The 18,525-nt window shown below is 41.0% G+C and overlaps 1 protein-coding gene across 4 annotated transcripts; it reads right to left on the bottom strand.

Moving 5' to 3' along the window:
• Positions 1 to 1,585: 1,585 nt before the first annotated feature.
• Positions 1,586 to 18,121, bottom strand: smpd4 (sphingomyelin phosphodiesterase 4). 4 transcript variants are annotated; one of them, XM_040159775.1, is made up of 20 exons: positions 17,982 to 18,121; positions 17,559 to 17,644; positions 17,272 to 17,358; positions 15,814 to 15,950; positions 15,636 to 15,711; positions 14,225 to 14,333; positions 13,447 to 13,499; positions 13,046 to 13,197; positions 12,764 to 12,896; positions 12,156 to 12,227; positions 8,706 to 8,843; positions 7,017 to 7,171; positions 6,670 to 6,760; positions 6,207 to 6,304; positions 5,893 to 6,056; positions 5,188 to 5,393; positions 4,738 to 4,968; positions 3,898 to 4,029; positions 3,658 to 3,786; positions 1,586 to 2,863 (listed from the first exon to the last, which is right to left on the bottom strand). In XM_040159775.1, exons 2-20 carry the CDS (start codon positions 17,595 to 17,597, stop codon positions 2,543 to 2,545), a joined length of 2,523 nt encoding a protein of 840 aa, XP_040015709.1. In that variant the 5' UTR covers positions 17,598 to 17,644; positions 17,982 to 18,121; the 3' UTR covers positions 1,586 to 2,542. The 4 variants fall into 4 exon arrangements, with proteins under 4 accessions (XP_040015709.1, XP_040015711.1, XP_040015710.1 ...); XM_040159777.1 differs by having other exon boundaries at positions 8,754 to 8,843; XM_040159776.1 differs by lacking the exon at positions 17,982 to 18,121 and adding an exon at positions 17,840 to 17,969.
• Between the last annotated feature and the right edge of the window lie 404 nt (positions 18,122 to 18,525).

The following is an 18,525-nucleotide window of genomic DNA, read 5'->3' as shown; positions in this document are numbered from 1 at the left end:
ATTACAAGTAAAAGTCCCTCATTTAAATCTTACTTAAGTAAAAGTACAGAAAATTATCAGCCAAATTTAGTTAAAGTATTAAAGTAAAAGTACTTCTTTTGCAGAAAACCAGCCCCACTGATACATTAAAATAAATTACTTAAATACTACTGATGCATCAGTGCATTAGTAGCATTTTACTGTTTCGGCTGCTCAAGTCGGAGCCAGTTTTAACTGATTTATATACAGTGAGCAAGTTTACTCCATTGTTTCACAACCTGGGGGCTCACACCCCCTCAGATACAGTAAACGCGAGGGGTCATGAGATGATTAGTGAGAGAGGAAAAACAAAATTCTGACCCACAAATAAGAGTTCATTTTTCAGGCTTTTCCCCAACCTTTGCATTTGGGGAAATCTCGGGGAGTTTTGGCTCTATGGGCCTAAAAGAGTTGTTTACATGAAACCGCATTAGAAGTAAAAACCACTTTGGTGGAACTTCTATCAAATGATAAACTTCTGAGACCTGTAACAGGGGCTGAAATCCAGACACCTCTTTACTGTCAGGGGTCACAAGCACAAAAGGTTGGAAACCACTGGTTTAATAATAAATACTTGGATATATTTTATAAGCAAATCAAATGGGGTTTTATTTATGTAAAGTCTTAATCTGAAAAGCAGCTAGTAGCTAAAGTTATCATATAAACACAGTTGAGTAAAAAGTGCAGTCTTTCCCTCTGAAGTCAAGTGGAGTAGACGTATAAAGTAAATGACATCAAAATTACACCGGAACTGTACCTAAGTACAGTACTTGAGTAAATGTACTTGGTTACATTACACGACTGAGTTGAGTTCAGTGTTGCTTTGTCCTACAGATCAAACATGGCAGCGTTATTTCATGACTGTATAATAAATCATCTTCTTACACATTTCTGTCTAAAACCAAAAGTTCCCCTGAAACCTGACAGACAGGTCCAGGAACTCAAGGTCCACTTACTCCTACTTTGCCCACATCTCACTGTCTTCATCAGCAGATGGAGTTTGAGATGCAGCTGAAAGCCCCTGAAAAGTGTTGGTATCTTTAAACGCAACGTTAAAACCTGCCTCTCGAGTTGACAACCTTATGGCCAGTATTTATTTTATTTAATCATTTCTTTAGTTGTGTTCATGTTCCAACATGTTCTGCTCCCTCTCACCGTGTTTTTCAGTCTTTTATTTATCAAGTCTTAATTTTATTGATTTTATTGACATAAACGGGTTATTGAAGTAAAGAGAGACTCTTGGTCTAATGGGACCAATGCAGCAGTGATTAAAATCAAAGCTGCTGGTTAAATCAAGAGGATATCTTCTTAAATTGCCGGTATATCAGGAGCTACATGTTGTATTAGTCACAACATACCTCGACTTTTGTTGATTTTTACGTTTTTGAAAACTGTACATGTGAGGCAAAGTTAAGACGCAGATGAATTATCAAACAGTATGTGCAGTAATTAACGACAAGTGTTTGGTATAGCTCTAATGTGGCTTAAAATGCGTGTCTTCATTAGTGTATGTGACTGGTGCACTTCCCATTAACGAATTAGACCAGAAATATACAAACAAGTGCAAACAGTTTATTGAGCCTTTTGGACAAAAATGCATTCTGCTCTCAATGAGAAATGTAGTCAGTTTAATCAACCAGCACACTTTGAATGTTTGGAACTGCCTGTTTTCAGATGCTTGCTGGGAAAAAAACAAAACAAACAACAACAAAAAACTCACCACCTGAGCAGCAACACTGTATTTATGTACACGGTTACTATATATGAACCCCATTTTAAACAGTAAAGCAGTCATATCAAAAGCAGGGACAAAGAGCTGCCAGTCCATTTCCACCCTGCTGCCAACAGGATTCCTACACATCTTCCATTTCAAAATCCTGTCCGTTTAGGAAGCCCTGTAGAGACAGCATTTTTTTTCAGTGGTCAGAAATACATATGATTTGGCCTACTATTATTTAGTAGGCCGAATCACTTAACAGACGTACTCCTAACTAACATTGTTAGTTTGACTCAGATCTGTGACGTCACTGCGGCAGGCGACAAACTATATTTCTTCACAGGGATCAACATACAGCTGTAACGAGTACTCACTTAACCAATTGGTCAATTGAACGAACTTTTATTGGCAACTGCTTTGATGACTGATGTTTTAAGATTCTCAAATATTCTCAAATATTGCTTTTCCCTGTTTTTCCATCACAGCCAACTGAATATTTTGGGTTCTACATCGTTGGCCAGACAAAATAAGACATTCGATGACATAGTTTTGGCTTTAGGAAACTATAATGGGCCTTTTTAAACTGTTTTCTGATGTTATAAAGACCAAACAATTAATCAAAGAAACAACTGGCAGCGTTAGTTGCAGCCCTTGATCAATAGCTTACTACATTATTCATCATAAAATGCATGGAACCACTCAACACTTTATTCATTTTCATACATTTTTTGCCAAACATTCAAAGCTGGAATTGAGAAAAAACATCATGTGTATTTTTTCCAGACGCGTAGGAACCCTGTGGCTCTGCTAGTGGGTTTTCAGTTTGTCTCCAAGCAGCGTCATCAAGAGTCCATACAGGAACCCCCCTGTGAGGATGAAGACCGTGCTGGATAAAGGACCAAACGTCAGGAAGGCTCCAAACGCGTAGAAGAGCAGCAGCAGCAGTATCGTCCTGTAGCTGGCCAGCGGGCGCAGGCTCAGCCTCGGATGGCGGTTCCTCTCCAACGCCCGCTGGGATATCGGGCTACGCTTTAGTTTTGTTATGGAACCAGGATCCGTCAAGTAGTGACGCCCCAGGCGACCCAGCAAGTCTGAACGTGAGCAGAGTGCATTCATGTGCCCTCCGAACTGTGGGAGGACAGCAGAAAAAAAAAAAAAAAGAAGATATTACATCTCATAGGTGTAATTACAGTGAGAGGTTATTCAGTGGTTGTATTGTTCATTGTTGTGCTACAATCATCAACAGATCCAGCCCAGAAAAAGAGACAGAAAAGTGATCGGGCTCGTTTGTTGTTTTAGCAGACAGTTTCAATATTAATGTCTGTTACTGAACGCTTTGACTTAGGTACTTGATGACCGCACGCTAAGCTCCAATCATTTCATTACATGACAGAAGTTTACGGTAGAACACTAGTTTAGTGTTCCGTGGTTGTGATTAACTCGGATGTACGTGTGATTATGGACTGGTACCTGGTGGGAGATGTGTGTGTGTGTGTATGTTAGGCTGTCTGAGTAGTATTGAATTTGCCTTGAGGAAGACGAGGTGTGGGCGAAACTCGGTCATAATTGTTGGAGTTTAATGCTGAACGCGACCGCCTTCCATTTTTAACCGACAACAGCTGCCTGCTGCCGCAGTGAGAGTGAACCAGAGCAGTAAAGCTGCAGGCCATAAAACCCAGACACTGAGCTGAAAGATGCTCAAACACTCGTACAGTTGAGCGGCACTGCAAAATGTGGGCTTGTCACTATGAGCGACCCCCTCCACATTACACGCAGTCAAGCGATACAATGTTGATATTAAAATATCTGTTAGAGCCACAAGCAAATACAAAAATGCCACCAAGTTAAGTTGTTAATGTGAAGGTTTTGGACCAATTCAAACAAATGTAGCTGTGATAGCACATTCTGCTGGCACCACTTACCCTCTCATTGACCAGAGAAGAGATCCTGTAGAACAGCCTGACCAGCAGGGCATTCTCATAGCTCCTAATGGGCTGGAGCTCCGGGTCTCCTTGATAATGAATGTCAAACCTGCGCAGTCCGCTTATGATCTGCATCACGCCATCACACACAGACACACACACACACACACGGTCAGGTCAGGGCTCGACCCACAGCTCTAACGCATGCCCTCCTCATGTACAGAAATTTGAAATACTAACCTGCCTCCTGCCCAGGTCAGTTAGGATAAGTCCGTTCTCCCCTTGGATGCAGTCCGGCAGCTGCTTGCAGTTGCCGTCGTCCTGGGAAGAACTCAGGTTTGATATAAGCTGAGTCAGTTGCCCTTGGTTCAGCTACAAAACAAAGAAACATCAATTTAAATTTAAAATTGTCAGTCAAAAGTGAATCTCATTGTCCACCACTTCCTGCTGGCAACAACCACACATGAAATGATCCAAATATGTAATATCCTGCATATGGGTTAGTCTTAGGTCACAAAATCAGGTTTTATCGCTGAGGCTGATGGGAACGTCATTAGTTCTGCAGGTTTTTGGTAATAAACTAAGACGGGATTGGATGAAAAGTCAGATGATCACCAAATTTATTACAATTCCCCTTGAAGGGGACATGAATGTCTGAATCACATTTAATGGCAATGCATCCAACAGTTTCATTCCAAACCTTAAATGTCAACCTCATGGTGGCGCTAAAGGAAAAGTCAGAGGATCACCAAAGCCATAAGGATACGTTTCCTGGGAACCATGAATATCTTTATGAGATTTTGTGAGAATTCATCAGAATAAAAAGAGGCTTATTTCTACAACATCCTGAAAACTTTTTTACTTTCTTTGACTTTCAGGACTAGACCCATTGAAAACAGTGACTGTTTCTGATTTTCTAAAACCCAAAAGCTAATGACTTAGATTTACTCTTATTACTACAGTCGTGCATCACTCTCACAGTTCAAATATGCCAATAAAATATATTCTCCAAACTGAAACTTACTGGGGGGAAATATTACACAGGAGAAAAAGCCTAAGCAACAATCAAAGTAATCTGACCTTGAAGATTTGACACAGGTTTTCCAAAGCTCTGTCCAGAAATTCGTGGGTCTTCTTCAGACATTCCCCACTCTCCTCTGCCTCGGCTCCAGGGAAGGTGTTGTTGACATCAGAAGAGCCCAGACCAAACCAGGACAGGAATGAGGTATTGGCTGCCACCTCACTGGATTGATCTGAGATCCTCTTGGCTGTCTGTCTGGCTTGCGCAATGATCTGGATTAACTTCATGACCTGCAGAATGGACACGAAATTGAGATTTTGAGCCACCACAACAGGTGTTCTCAGTGTGACTTGCCACTGCTTTATGATCAACCAAGTTGTTCCCTGCCAAAGTCAAACTATTTGCCACTAAACTAGGTTTGTGGCTAAAACAGAACCTTCTGGGTGGGAACGTACTGGAAAAACCTGGCTTAAAACTGACAAAACACACTTGAAACAAGGTAAACTTACTGCTCCTCTGAGCTCAGGGCCAAACATCTGTTTGTACTGACAGTCCTGTCCTTCCAAGGCATAAACGTGGCTCTTCACCCTGAACACCATGTCTGTCACCACCTTTTGCCGTGACGACAGGTAGCTGCCTCCTTGGCTCGGTGTCAGGTAGCCGCGGGGCTGGCGGTGGTGGAGGACATGCTCGGGCTCCAGAAAAAACTGCTCACCTGGAGAGAGATGACTGGATTATCCAAGGTGCCACAGTTTTCCTTTTATTAACTGAATATCAGTGGAACCTTGTAGCTAGAAAACTCAGGTTATGGCTGGAAAAATGCAACAACTTCTCATCTGACCAGAGTGCTACTGACACTAATAAACCCCTCAAGTAACATAACTGTGGATTTGTACCACATTTTGAACCAGCTTTGCATGACAAACACAACATTTACGACAATATTACAGAGTGCTAACTGCTGCAGAGAAGCACCAAAATAATTCTGTCATTGCTGCTACACCTCGGACAAGCTCGAGATCCTGCCTGTATGTTGTAAGAAATCTTGTTTTTAAAAACAAAATGGGTTTTTGTTTTGTTTTTTTAAGATAAATGATGTTCTCCAAACTAATACAGTATGAATTGCATATTTTACATTGATACAGGACATTATGTTTTTTAAATTACTAATTTTTTTTTTAAAACAATACTTTGACAAGCTCCCACGTCCTCACCTTTCTGGATCATCTCTGAAAGGTTTGGCTGGGCGAAGACTTTGGCCACCCTGAAGACCATGAGTGCATTTTTGGCGTTGACCAGATCTGTCCTTACTGCTCTGTTCAAAAAGACCTGGAAGAGCTTTGTGTACATGAGCAGGTTCTCCTGAACAAACGACTCCCTGCAAAAGAGCAAGTTACAGCGCAGTCAGTACAACATTATCCCTCGAATGGTCATCAACAGTTCATTTCAGCCATGTTTGTTGGAAAGGTGGGTCAATGTGTAAAAAAGACATGGAATTTAAGCCAAAAGACAAAGCCATCAGACTCACCATTTGTCGGGTACCGTTCTGTTTTGGTCTGGCTGAGGATTGGTCTTCTCCCCTGTGTATCTCCACGGCTGGATGTAGCTCAGCCATGTCTCTAATACCTAAACACAGAGATGATACACTCACTTAACAGTAAAGTAAAGGCTGAACCAGTGTGTTTCTACAGCTTTATAGCTGAAATAAACTATTTAATAGTTAGAAGGCATAACTCTGAACTCACTCTTTACCACCGGCTGTTTGTTGCGATAATTAAAAAGTTAAAACTTATCCTACTGTTAAACTTACTAAAATCCTGACTAAACGGCCAAAGGAGAAAAAAAGAACATGGTGGTTTAAAACTCAGGCTGGAAAGGTCTGGGCAGAACCAAACCACCAGCTCTAACTGCTAACACCAGAAGAGATTAAAAATGAAAAAATATTACTGATATTAAAACACCAATATTTAGTTTGGCTGAGTGAGACCTACCGCTCTGAAAGAGGCGTCTAGAGGCCAGTGACCGAAGCAGTGTTGAAGAAACAGGTACAGTTTCTGTTGAACGAAACGCTGCACCACCACTCTGTAGCCAAGAGGGACACATGACATTTAGTGCTCATTAAGGGAGAGTTTCACAAACAGTTTTAAAGTAGATGCAGAAAAAAAAAAAAGAAATTAGAAAACACTACAGCAGGATATTCTTTTAACCGCTTTAAATCAAAGTCATGCAGATATGAAGAAACTATTTATTTAACTTGTGAACAGGCATTAAGGAAGACTTGTAGCATTTCTATAAATTCTAACGCTAGCATGTGTGGTGCAAGTGTGATGAGGTGGACCTCTTGAACTCCTCCAGTGGGCTGGTGTGAGTGTGCGAGTGGGCCAAGGGTAAGGGCGACAGCTGGTCAGGCTTCAGGCTGTTGGCGAAGGCATGCAGATGTTTCACCAGGAGACGCACCACCAGCACATGTTCCTCTGTCGGAGTGAAGGGCTCCTGAAAGGACAACCGGTCACAACGTGCTCCATAATTGCACGACACCCTGTCATCCCAGCCGCCGGTTTCAAAAGCAGTCCATCATAATGCATCACAGTCCAAAAGCAGCCAAACAATCATCAAAGGCTCAGAGCACTTTCTGTGTGATAGAGCACAGAGGTCCCACGCTGCTTTTTTGTGTGAGTGACGGCGAGCGATGGCTCGTGTCTGCTGTGATCACCGCTACGTCTCATCCTTTCGGTTCCAAACAACGGTGACTGAACTGCTGCTGATATTTAACAACAAATCTGGTTCTTTCACCCCAGAATTTTACATTGGAAAAGTAGTTCAGACTAAGACGGTGATTAAAAAGCTTATACGTGACAAATACCTGACATGTAATGTAGTCATTTGATACTGGATGTGAATATGAAGTATATTTGATTTGATAGAAATTTTTCAAAGATTTGGCACTTCATTACAAGTGGGATTCATTAAAATGTAAGAATCAATTTACATTTTAATAAATTACTTTCTGGGAAACAGAATGAAAGGTGGGACCTCAATGCTCTATTACCTGCTTATATCAAAGCTGCTTTGTCAAAACGCTGCATAGTTTCCTCTTCTGGATGATGCCAGCAAACACAAACATTACCTCTGTAAAGTACTTTGTATAGGAATTTAGGCCAAGAAGTAAAACAATGACTGAATCATTAAATGATTTTACGACTGGCATGTAAAATAAAGTTTGATGTTTAAAATGTAGTAGTATCTTTTGCTTTGCAAAGCGCAATGGTGTCAATAGAAAGCAACATTTATCAACAACATATACAAGTACAGCAACAAAGCACACCAGACATAGTGTAAAAAGCATGCCTTTCAAAACAAACAGCAAAAGTGAAGCACACTCAAACCAGTAAAAATCTGCTCAAAGATTCAAATTCCAAAAGATTCATTCCAGGATTACTTTTCCTGTCAAGGATACTTCTCTGTAGAAATTCACAATTTACAGTCAGACTGAAAGATTTTCTGTTAACCTGTTGACAGCAGCCCATCATAGACAACAGGCCTAATAACACAATCTCTGGTGGGTCAGGACCAAACGCTGCTGCTTGTGCATTTCTATATGAAAAGATTGACAATAAGGTCAAAAAGCTGAAAGTCATAAAAATCCGGCAGGATGAACCAAGATCTTTAAAAAAGGAGAACTAACCCCTGACCTAAGGGTATAAGAAATAGGCCAAAACAAATAGGGAACCACTGCCATTTAATAAGGCTGGGTTGTCTTATTGTTTGAGTATTGGGTGACAGTATATTGTACATCTAAATTCACCAGGCACGTTCACCTTTTGATTGGCTGTTTTTTTTTTTAGAAAAGCTACAACCATCCACATAAGGGCCAGCTGTGTGCCAAAGCAGGATCAAGCACACAAACTAATCAGCCCTAACTGACATCTGTGAGCAACAGGCTGGTGACCGGAGGGACAATGTCTCACTGTGTTTGTCAATAAGAGAGAAGTACCCATGACCGTGACATTAAGTGACTGAGGTTTACCTCCAGGAGGCCCCAGAGGGGCGGGGGTGAATGAAAAGGTAAAAGTACTTGGTAGGTGTGGAGGGTCCCAGAGCCTGGTGGGGCGTGGGGTTGGCACGGCATGCTGGACATACTGAGGCGGTACTGCAGCAGCGCCAGCTGTTCACCCGTAACCACCAGGGGGGAGAGGAAGATGAGGAAGAGTAAAGACAACGACAGGAGGTGGAGGAGGAACGACAGCGAAGAGAGAGGAAGGGGAAGAGTGACAATAAGGGAGGGTGAGGAAGAGGAGTAAGGGAAAGAAAAGGTGGCAGGAGGAAGGTATACATGAGAATAGGAAAAAAGGAGGCAGCACAAAAGGAGAGCGCAACCAGACAAACAATTGGCCAAAAACATTCAGGAGGAAAGGAGCAGAAAACAGGAGAGGAGACAAACAAAAATAAAATATTGACTGTGGAAACAATGCTTTAATTGCTGGGGAACGGTGCAGAGGCCTCTCTTACACTCCAGACAAAGGGGATTACATGGTCGTAGGGATGGGAATCATTTCACAAATGATCAAACTGCTGTATTTATAAAAGGAAAAAAAACAAACAAAACGAAAACATTTTCTTCGTAAAGCCCAGAATAATGGAAATATTTCTGTTCATTAACAAATGAATAACAATTATTTGACTGAGTTGTAATGTGCACATGCTTCCTATGAGGCAACGAGGGATCTGCAGCATTGACAGCAGAGCTATCGTGGAGGGTTGTGTGGAAATGCATTCCTTCCAAAGTGCTGGCTATTGGAAATATCAACCGGGACAGGGTTGACTGGACAAGCACATCCATGCGTCTAAAAATGAAAGAGTGCAGAGTGTGACGACAAAAAACGCACCTGCTTCTGTGTTATACAGTACTCCACCATGTATCCAGGTGGACGTTTCAACATTTAAATAGAATTTTGCATAGCAGCTTTAATAATTCCCATCCCTAATGTTTAACATCATCCACAGAGTGAACTCAAAACTGTAAGATTTTGTTTTGCGTCGACAAAATGCAGAAAACGTTGTATTTTGTGGTCTGGTTACCTGATCTCTATTAAACAAATTACATTTTGTACTCTGAGAAATTTGAATAAGGATTTGATGGCATCCAACACAGAGTTTTTTAAAATTTCTACTGTAGGTCCGAGAACATCTCTCTTACTGGGACATCTAAGCTGAAACCGACTTGGTCAAAATCTTGCAGTTCAATTCCACTCTTAACAGGACGTAAACGTAACACAACACGACAACTCAACACAGTGGTTAAAATGTTTTAAAGGGGTGAGCATTCGACAACACCTGCGGTGTTTATGATGCAGGTAATCTTACAGCATGTTACACAAGGAGTTGAAGGGCTATTTCATGGTTTTCCTGAGCCGTAATGGAGGATCAGCCGTTTCTTTTTCTCTCTCGACTCCGTGCTAAACTGAATATCTTTGGGATTTGGACTGCTGGTCGGAAAAATCGAGATATTTTTGCTCCAGAAAACTGCACTTTTCACTTTGTTATGATATTTTATAGACCAGCGAAAACACCTGTCAGATTAATCAATGATGAAAAAAAAAAAGCCCGAATACTACAGACAACAATACTGCTACATAAATACAGAGGAGAGTGTTGCTGGGTAACTAAACAAGAGTGTTCTGCATCTTGGTATCTCTACAGCTGAGGGTCAAAGCTGTTGTATAGTATATAACTATAGGGCCTCATCCAACACATTGTATGTACTGTGCAGGTAAAGGGAACAAACAACACCAGCATAAAGTCTCACTGTGATTGCTTTCGATGGGTGGGCGACCTGTATATTAAACATGAATTACATGTGATGATGACATTATCACACGGTCGTCATTACATAGTCAGGATGGGAAATGAAACGTTTTCGTTTATTTGATGTACTGCAGCTGTAACAGGTAGGTCATTTTTGAAAAAAATCTGCAGTGCTGCTATTTTAGTAGTAAACTTTCCACTCAAGATTCAAACTAATCAAACTACCTCAATGCTTCTACCACAAATTTTCCTTTTTTCTTTGAGTAATACAAAGTATTTCCTTTCAATAAGAAAGAGTTAGGAATGCCCCCTCTGGATATCCTGTAAAGCCCTGATGACCTAAACCACATCCAAGTGTCTCAACTTCTATCTTAGTGAACCTTTACTCTGTCACTGAGCATTTTCAACAATAATGTCATTAGCAGCCTGTTTGTCTGACTGATATTTTATTGAAGCTGTGTTATTCTCTTAGTTCAAATTGAAGAGTATTTAACGTTGAGATCAGAGTGTGGTATGACCCACAAGCAAAACCAACAGAACTGATAATAGTGAGGACATTTTCCCAAGGCCATCTGACAAACATTTCAAAACCTCATTTTTGTTAGGGCTCCCTGAGAGAATGACTACCGCTACAGGCAGTACAGAAGAGCATTTCTGCTTGGAGATCCTTGACATGAAAATATTTGAACTCCCGTGTATTGAATGGGATCCAATTTACTGTGGACTCTCTGCAGTCTCCAAAAACCTTCACCATGTTGTAACTCTATGTTGGTGTTTCACATGCAACTACACACAGAACATATCAACAAAACAAAGACTGGTGGCATGGACATGCAGCATGCAAAGGACGTGAAAGAAAGCAAAAGCACTAATACCAGGAACAGGTGCCAAATCGCCTAATGCAGTATTTTTACTCTTCAACTACTCATACGCTATACATTCTAAAAGGGATTTAAAAAAACTTCTCAGATATAAACCAGAGAATCAGATGCTTTCAAAGTGGGGAACAGGAGTTCTTGATGTGCATTCACACTGCAAGGAGCTCAGGACACTATTTAACTTAAGTTCGCTGAGTCACGTCTCTTTGTTCGTCAGTGAAAATGAACTAGTGGCAGTTTTAAACAGCTGCGCCCATCAGCAGGAACTCACGTGCTACTGTACAATATGCTGCTTATCATTAACAACCCTGGTGCTTCGTAGAAAATCTACCTGCTTGCAGTGTAAACACAGAGAGTTGTGGGTGAAGTTGTCCTTCGGTAGTGATAAGCAATACATTCTCCCAACCCCAAGGCTGGGGTTTAAAACATTAAAAATGTGGACAACTTCACCCTAGCCTGCTCAGGGTGTCTTTGGTATTTACCAACCACAGTAGCTGACATATCTTAAAACTCAGCCGTTGCACAATTTGGCAAAACGCAGTTTCAGTGTAGGACTTCCAAACTGTAGCTGGTCAGGGGCCCAGGTGGCAGCCAGACAAAATTACCAACCACAGGGCGGCTGGCCAGCGCCACTTTTCCCACCCTGGGCCTGCTCCGAGATGGGACAGAGATGGTGGAGACGTGAGGGAGGATTGTGGTCAGCCAGTCAACAGCCAGCAGTGCAATGCTGCAGTGCAAGGGAGAGGAGGGAGGGAGAGGAGGGAGGGAGAGGTGTCGTGGACATATTCTCTTACCTTCACCTGAGGAGACTGCAGCTTCTGGTACATCTCCAAGGAGTAGTGATGGAGCCAGACCTCCACAAACAACTTAGGAAAAGGAATCAACACAATTTCAGCCTTCATTTAATTCACCTCAAACACTACGACAGCATCACTTTAAACACACCCACTGGAGCGGAAACAATCTGTCGATTAAGTGATGTACAGAAAATTAATGGTCAACTATTATAATAATGGATTAATCGGTTCAGTCTATTTCAAACCTCTCAAATTTGAGGATTTGCTGCTTTTCTTTGGGATATTAAAGTGAATACATATGGGTTTTGGAAAAAAACAAGGAAGACAACACTTTGGGGAATTGTGAGTTACATTTTCATTAATAAAGAATCAAAAAAGTCATTAGCTGCATCCCTAATGCCCATGTCACTACCAAAAATAAACCCAAATGATTTTTTTTCCTCCAACCAACAGAACATAAAATATTTTCAGTCTGAAGACATTTGGTAGCTCTTAGACACAAAACGCACAAACAGTTACATTTATAAATAATTCAAGTGCATTACAAAATGTCAAACTTCTGTACACGGAAAACACGGGAACCCACAGCTTCATTTGTGCCTTACCTGTAACAGTGTTTCAGACCTCCAGATTTCCTGGGCAGCGGGGTCTGCGTTAACTGAGGGCTGATGGAATATGTGATGCTTCAGGAGACTGGGGCTGTGAACGCCATAACCAGCAAAGGAAACACTGGAAGATCTGTTGAATTTAAGCCATGGGGAGAGTGGAATTTCAAACATTTTGACAGGATGAATTTTCTTGATGTGCGGTGTCAATAATTCAATCTCCACTTTGCCCCCCCCCCCAATCAAAAAGTTTTGTTTAAATGCGGTATTTACTACAAATACCTTGGCGAGGGTGCAGTGACAGAACCTCTGGAGTCAGAGAAAGGAGAGGGAGGCACACTTCCTTCACTGGGGAGGAAGTATTTCAGGTAGGTGTCCACCAGCACAAAGTAGGCACTGTCTGTGGAGCTTCCGTGTTGGCCTTGGGGGTAGTTCTGAAAAAGAGGACGCTTTAGTTCTCCCTGTGAGGACTGTGCCCATTCCTAAGACCTCTTAGACCAGTCACACCACTTACATTATTTCTTATTAATGGCTTTCTGTGTGAAGCTGAAAAATCAAAGCAAAAAGGAAAAGAAAAAAGGAAAAAAAAAAAAAAAAAAAACTTGATAAAAGCTTTAGTGGACAATGATGACTTGGCCTCATAATTTTCAACACTAAAACAGACCGTACTTTGGCAAACTCACCTTTGGCGTGATGAGACAGTAGGCAAAATTGAACATGAAGAATTCAAATGGATCTGCAGAACGTTAAGGAATTAACTGCCCAATGCTGTAAAATCAATTCCCTCCCCCTTTGCACTATATAAACCCACCTGTTGTCCTCATGCTGTCTCACAGTGAGTATTTTGTAACAAAGTCTACTGTGCACCAAAGTCAGGATACACACCTGTAGCTGTTAAAAAAATGCCATAACTAATTAGAGTTAAAGCAATTGGTCGATTAATCGATTAGTTGATTGCCATAAAAATATCTGCAATTATTTTGATAACTAAATCATCATTTCAGTCATTATCAAGCAACAACTGTGAAAAAAAATGCTTCACATTCTCTGGTTACAGCTTCTCCAGTGGGAGGATTTGCTGCTTTTTCCTTGTCATATATGTTTTGAAACTGAACAGCTTTAGGATTTGGACCTATGGTCGGAAAAAAACAGGACATCTCTTTGGGCTCTGGGAAGTTGTGAAGGGAATGTCTCATTGATATTGAAAATACTCATTGGTTGTAGCTCTACAACTGATCAATGAAATTTGTTTTGCCACACACTTGGAAGAAACGCTGAACTGGATCATCCCATTATACTGTTCACTATACAGTATAATGAGATGAGCAGGGAACTGAAATAGTTATTACTATTAGTTATTAGACTGCGCGTGGTTTTGTTTTGAAACAAAGGCCTGACTTGTCATTCACTAATACCATAGAGAAAAGCCAGCCAGACTAGTGTTTGTATTGTGAAGGATACTGAGAGCGAGGTTCAGAGTCAGCAGACCAGATAGGGGGAACTGCAGCTTGTTGTGGAACAGCGGACAGTCTGGGAGAACGCCCTCCTGGATGCAGGCCTTCACAGGACCCTTCAAGACACACAAGGATGACAATTCAGGATACAGAGAGAAACAGTGAAATAAACCTAGGTGGATATGGTTGACATTGTGCTAAACTAGTACCAGTTGCAGTTCTTTAACTGTAATACATGTCATCATCTCATAAACGCTGGCTGGAGGATGTGACGGCACACCTGAAACTTGACCAGCTACAGAAATACTTCTCTTGGCTCAACCAGAATAAGGTATAAGACTTGGCAACCTTTTCTGCTCCATGTTTAAAACTGGTCATATCCCTATTAATGTGTATGATGTTACAATGTCCAGTTTGCTCTTTTATTTATTTTCTCTCTCCCTTCTGCCTTTTCTTTTATTCTCCTTTGATAGTATGCATTTATGTATGTGACGGATGTAAGCTGGTGTTAATGTTTAAACACATAGTAAGTGAATCTGTGTCAACAGTTTATCTGCCAATTTAAATTCAGAAGATTCCAAAACATTTGAATTAAAGCAGAATTAATTTTTCAGTCATTTTTTTTGTCAATTCAGGGCAGGATCATAGATTTCCACAGAACTACCGCAACTCGTAACGATGCAATAAAACATTTGGACGCAATCTGTTGTAATTGAGGCAGATACTAAAAACATGACTAACAAGTATTCATGGTTAAAACTCACAAACCCTGAACCTAACCCTTAGCTGACCTACTTATTAGAAATTAATTAATATTTACCAATATTGTAGTCATACAATATATTGAATGTAGAATTAAAACTTGTAATATTATCAGCTTAACTGTCAAGGATACAAGGGTAACGATTACAGCTCTGCATTGACATCAGCCTTTCCACTTCATTTGCTGGATGTGGCAGCGCCTGATTTGCATAATATTGTTTGCATGTTCGCTATTTGCAAACAGTCATTCTGTCACACAAACAGGACCATTAAAGCAGGTGGTGTTTAGATGAAGATGTGTAGAGTCTTTTTATAGTTATGGCTAACCTAAAACATCTTAGTTTATCCTAACGTAATGAGGATGAAGGAGGGTTTCTCCTCTATGTAGCTGTCCTATGGATATAAATGTGGAAATTCTGATTGAAAACTTGGAAGTGATGGCGTGTCGGCTCTTAGGTCAGGATATGGTAGAAATCTGATTAGATGCTTGCAGGGGAGTCTGTTTACATGGAGCAGTTCATTCTTTTCTCCAGTTATCATCAAATGTGAATTACAGAGGCACTGCCGCTGCTCCAAAATAATCCTTAAACTGATTTATTTAAATGAGACAAAATGAGGGGAAAAAAAAAAAAAAAAAAAGAGACATATGTTCTTACCGGGAGATAATTGACAGGTATTTCATATTTGTACTCTTCTGCTTGAAGTTTATACACAAGCTTCATCATCGGCCCGCTGAAAAGAAATTAAGATAAGAAAAAGAACGATGTTTGATTTGATTCTTTAAGCACACAATGAAAGCACATTTTGCTGTGGTTATACAGACAAACCAACTACCTGGGGTTCAGAAAGTCCATAGCAATGATGTACTCATTGTTCCTTGAATGCAGGAGTCGCAGGTTCCAGCCTGCAATGATGCCGTCCAGACTGCCAAACACACTCTCCACCAGCCAGGGGAAAATCAAGTGCAGCTCCTAAAGGGAAACACACAAATATACACTGTAATCAGAAACTGGCAAGTAGCAACACAAAGTGGATTCACATTCCATAAAATGTTACTGAACCCCATCCCTAAACATAACAGACAAGAAAAGCTCCAGACTAAAAGAAATATAGCAAGTATAGACTCATAACACAAATAAACGTCAATAGCATGATGAAAGAAATTACACATTGTTCTGAAAAAATAAAAAACAAAACAGCAGATATCACTTCAGCAAACCAATGCATCAGCTGACTCTGGTTAATGGAGTCAGCTGTGGGATTTTTTTGTCTGCGGGTTATGGGTCAGTGCTGTACCAAAAGTAGTTCTGTGGTCACATTGTAGGTACTGAAGCTACAGACTACAATGCAACCCACATACGGACTGTAATCCTGCTGCCTCACACTCATCCTCTGTGTCACTCACTGAAAGGCCAACAGCACAACAGCTGCTGCCAAACAGAACTTCAACTGTCCACAGTAACACCCTCACATACCCAGAGGAACAATTATTTTTTTTATATGCTGTGCTGCTTTTGTGCTGTAATAGTAAGGAAAAACATCAGTGATTGTGTGCTTACTGACATCTGAATGATATCAGCATACATTTCTCTAAACCAGCGTGAATTCAATCTTTTATTTTAGGTTTCTGTGCATCTCTCTAGAAAAATAAAGTACGAAGAACACAAGAGAAAGTCTACATGCTCAAAGTGAAACTTAGAAGTCACAGTACCAGCAGCTGTCTCCTCATACTAAAAGCTCTGAACATAAAAGGTAAGATCAGCCCTGCCGTCCCCTGACCAGCTGAGAGAGAAAACCGTCGAGTGAGCCTGCAGTGTTGTGTCTGCAATGTGCAAATCCAATCACATTTCTTTACAAATATTTATGGCCAATAAGCGACAAGAATGCCACTTCACTGTACAGTGCTCAGAATAAGCTGCTATAATGTTCAGTACATGTGAGCTGTTGCACTGGAACCGCATGTGTTGTGTGAAAATATATATAAGGCTGACATACAGTCAAAGAAGGACGCAGATCTTTAAATATCGTTGTAAAAATATCAGCAGTAACTTTTTTAACATACATGAATAAAACACGAATAAATCTGGAATAACAAGAGCTGTAATCTTTCAACATGTGGGGTTAATGTTGTGACATCTACCACAACAGCAGTTCTGATCCTCATCTCATTGTCTCACAGTAAAGCCAGTGTTCAGTCGTGTCAGCAAACAGAATATAAAACGTCCACAGCCGTTCACAGCAAATAAATAGGGTTGCAAACACAAGACACTGGGGTGGAAGAGCAGACTGCACCTTTGCGGGATATTCATCAATGATCTTCACCAGATCCTGGCATCGCTGGAGGAGAGGTTTGGTGGTCGCGTCTGCTTTGAGGTTGGCCTGTAGCAACATCGTAATATGTTAGAAACAACATATTGTGTATCGTAGAGTAGAGAATAGTTTTGCTAGAGGCTTTATTACTCAGATGGAAGTCAAAAACAAACATTAAAAACAGATTCAGCTAAAGTCAGCGGCCATTAGTCCGGTTGGTTCTCGAGTGGAAAATGTAAACATGTTATGCCGTTTAACGAGAGACTCACCAGAAGGAAACTGGGCTGCTGTAACGTTGGCGCAGCCATGTAGGACCCTCAAGTTTATTTCTTCCTACGTTCAGTCCCCTTGGATCCTACCCGTTGGTGGTAAACACACACACACACAAAACTTCGTTATTTCTTCGGTCACTTTGTCAGCCTCATCGGCAGAAAAAAAACCTACTGATCACTGAAACAACTGGATGCTGTGGTGTACTAGTAATCCGATTACAATTTCTCCCATTGGCCGGAAAACTCAGCAGATACAGTCAATGGAGCACGATAGTTACCATGAGCGGGCTAGCTAGCGACGGCTAACTAACTCAGCTAGCAAACTGACAGCAACAGCCGTGAAGTCGGCCGGCGTCCCCCACAAACATGAAAATCAGACGTGGAATAAACCTTTACGCTTTTAAGTGAATCCCTTCTCACCTTCGCCGCTGGCACTTATGTGAAATATCGGTTACTTTCCCATCAACCGCGTTTCCATTTGGGTCGTTCAAATGCGAACTGCAGTCGTTAACGTCTTCTTCTGTGGGGTTTTCAGTTTGTAATTATGTTGTTGCACTCTACTGCCACCTCCTGGAGACACTCATCTCCTCCTGCCTGCATTTAAACGGTAGGTTTCTCTCCATCAGGTCATGTTGTAATAATAATAATAATAATAATAATGATGATGATGATGGTAAATAAAACACTAATCTTCAGCCCCGTCCTCTACCTTTGCAGTTTATTAGCTTTTTAAGCATATGTCTGACATCTAAATTTCCTGACAGTGGCCCCTGTCTCTCTACCATACATTTTCTGCATGTTCCTTTACCATGATGTGATGTTTAAATGACTCTGCCCTTTCTTAAATTTGTCAGAATGAGTTCTTAAGTAAGAATATAAATGTGCTTTTTTCCCCCTTGTGCTATCGGCACCGTATTTGCTGATTAGCCGGTTTATTTTCTACGCCCTTTCCTTCTCTTCGGAC

The sequence above is a fragment of the Xiphias gladius genome, chromosome 21 (genome assembly GCF_016859285.1).
Source record: "Xiphias gladius isolate SHS-SW01 ecotype Sanya breed wild chromosome 21, ASM1685928v1, whole genome shotgun sequence".
Taxonomy (NCBI): Eukaryota; Metazoa; Chordata; class Actinopteri; order Istiophoriformes; family Xiphiidae; genus Xiphias; species Xiphias gladius.
This window is presented reverse-complemented; position numbering and strand designations above follow the sequence as displayed.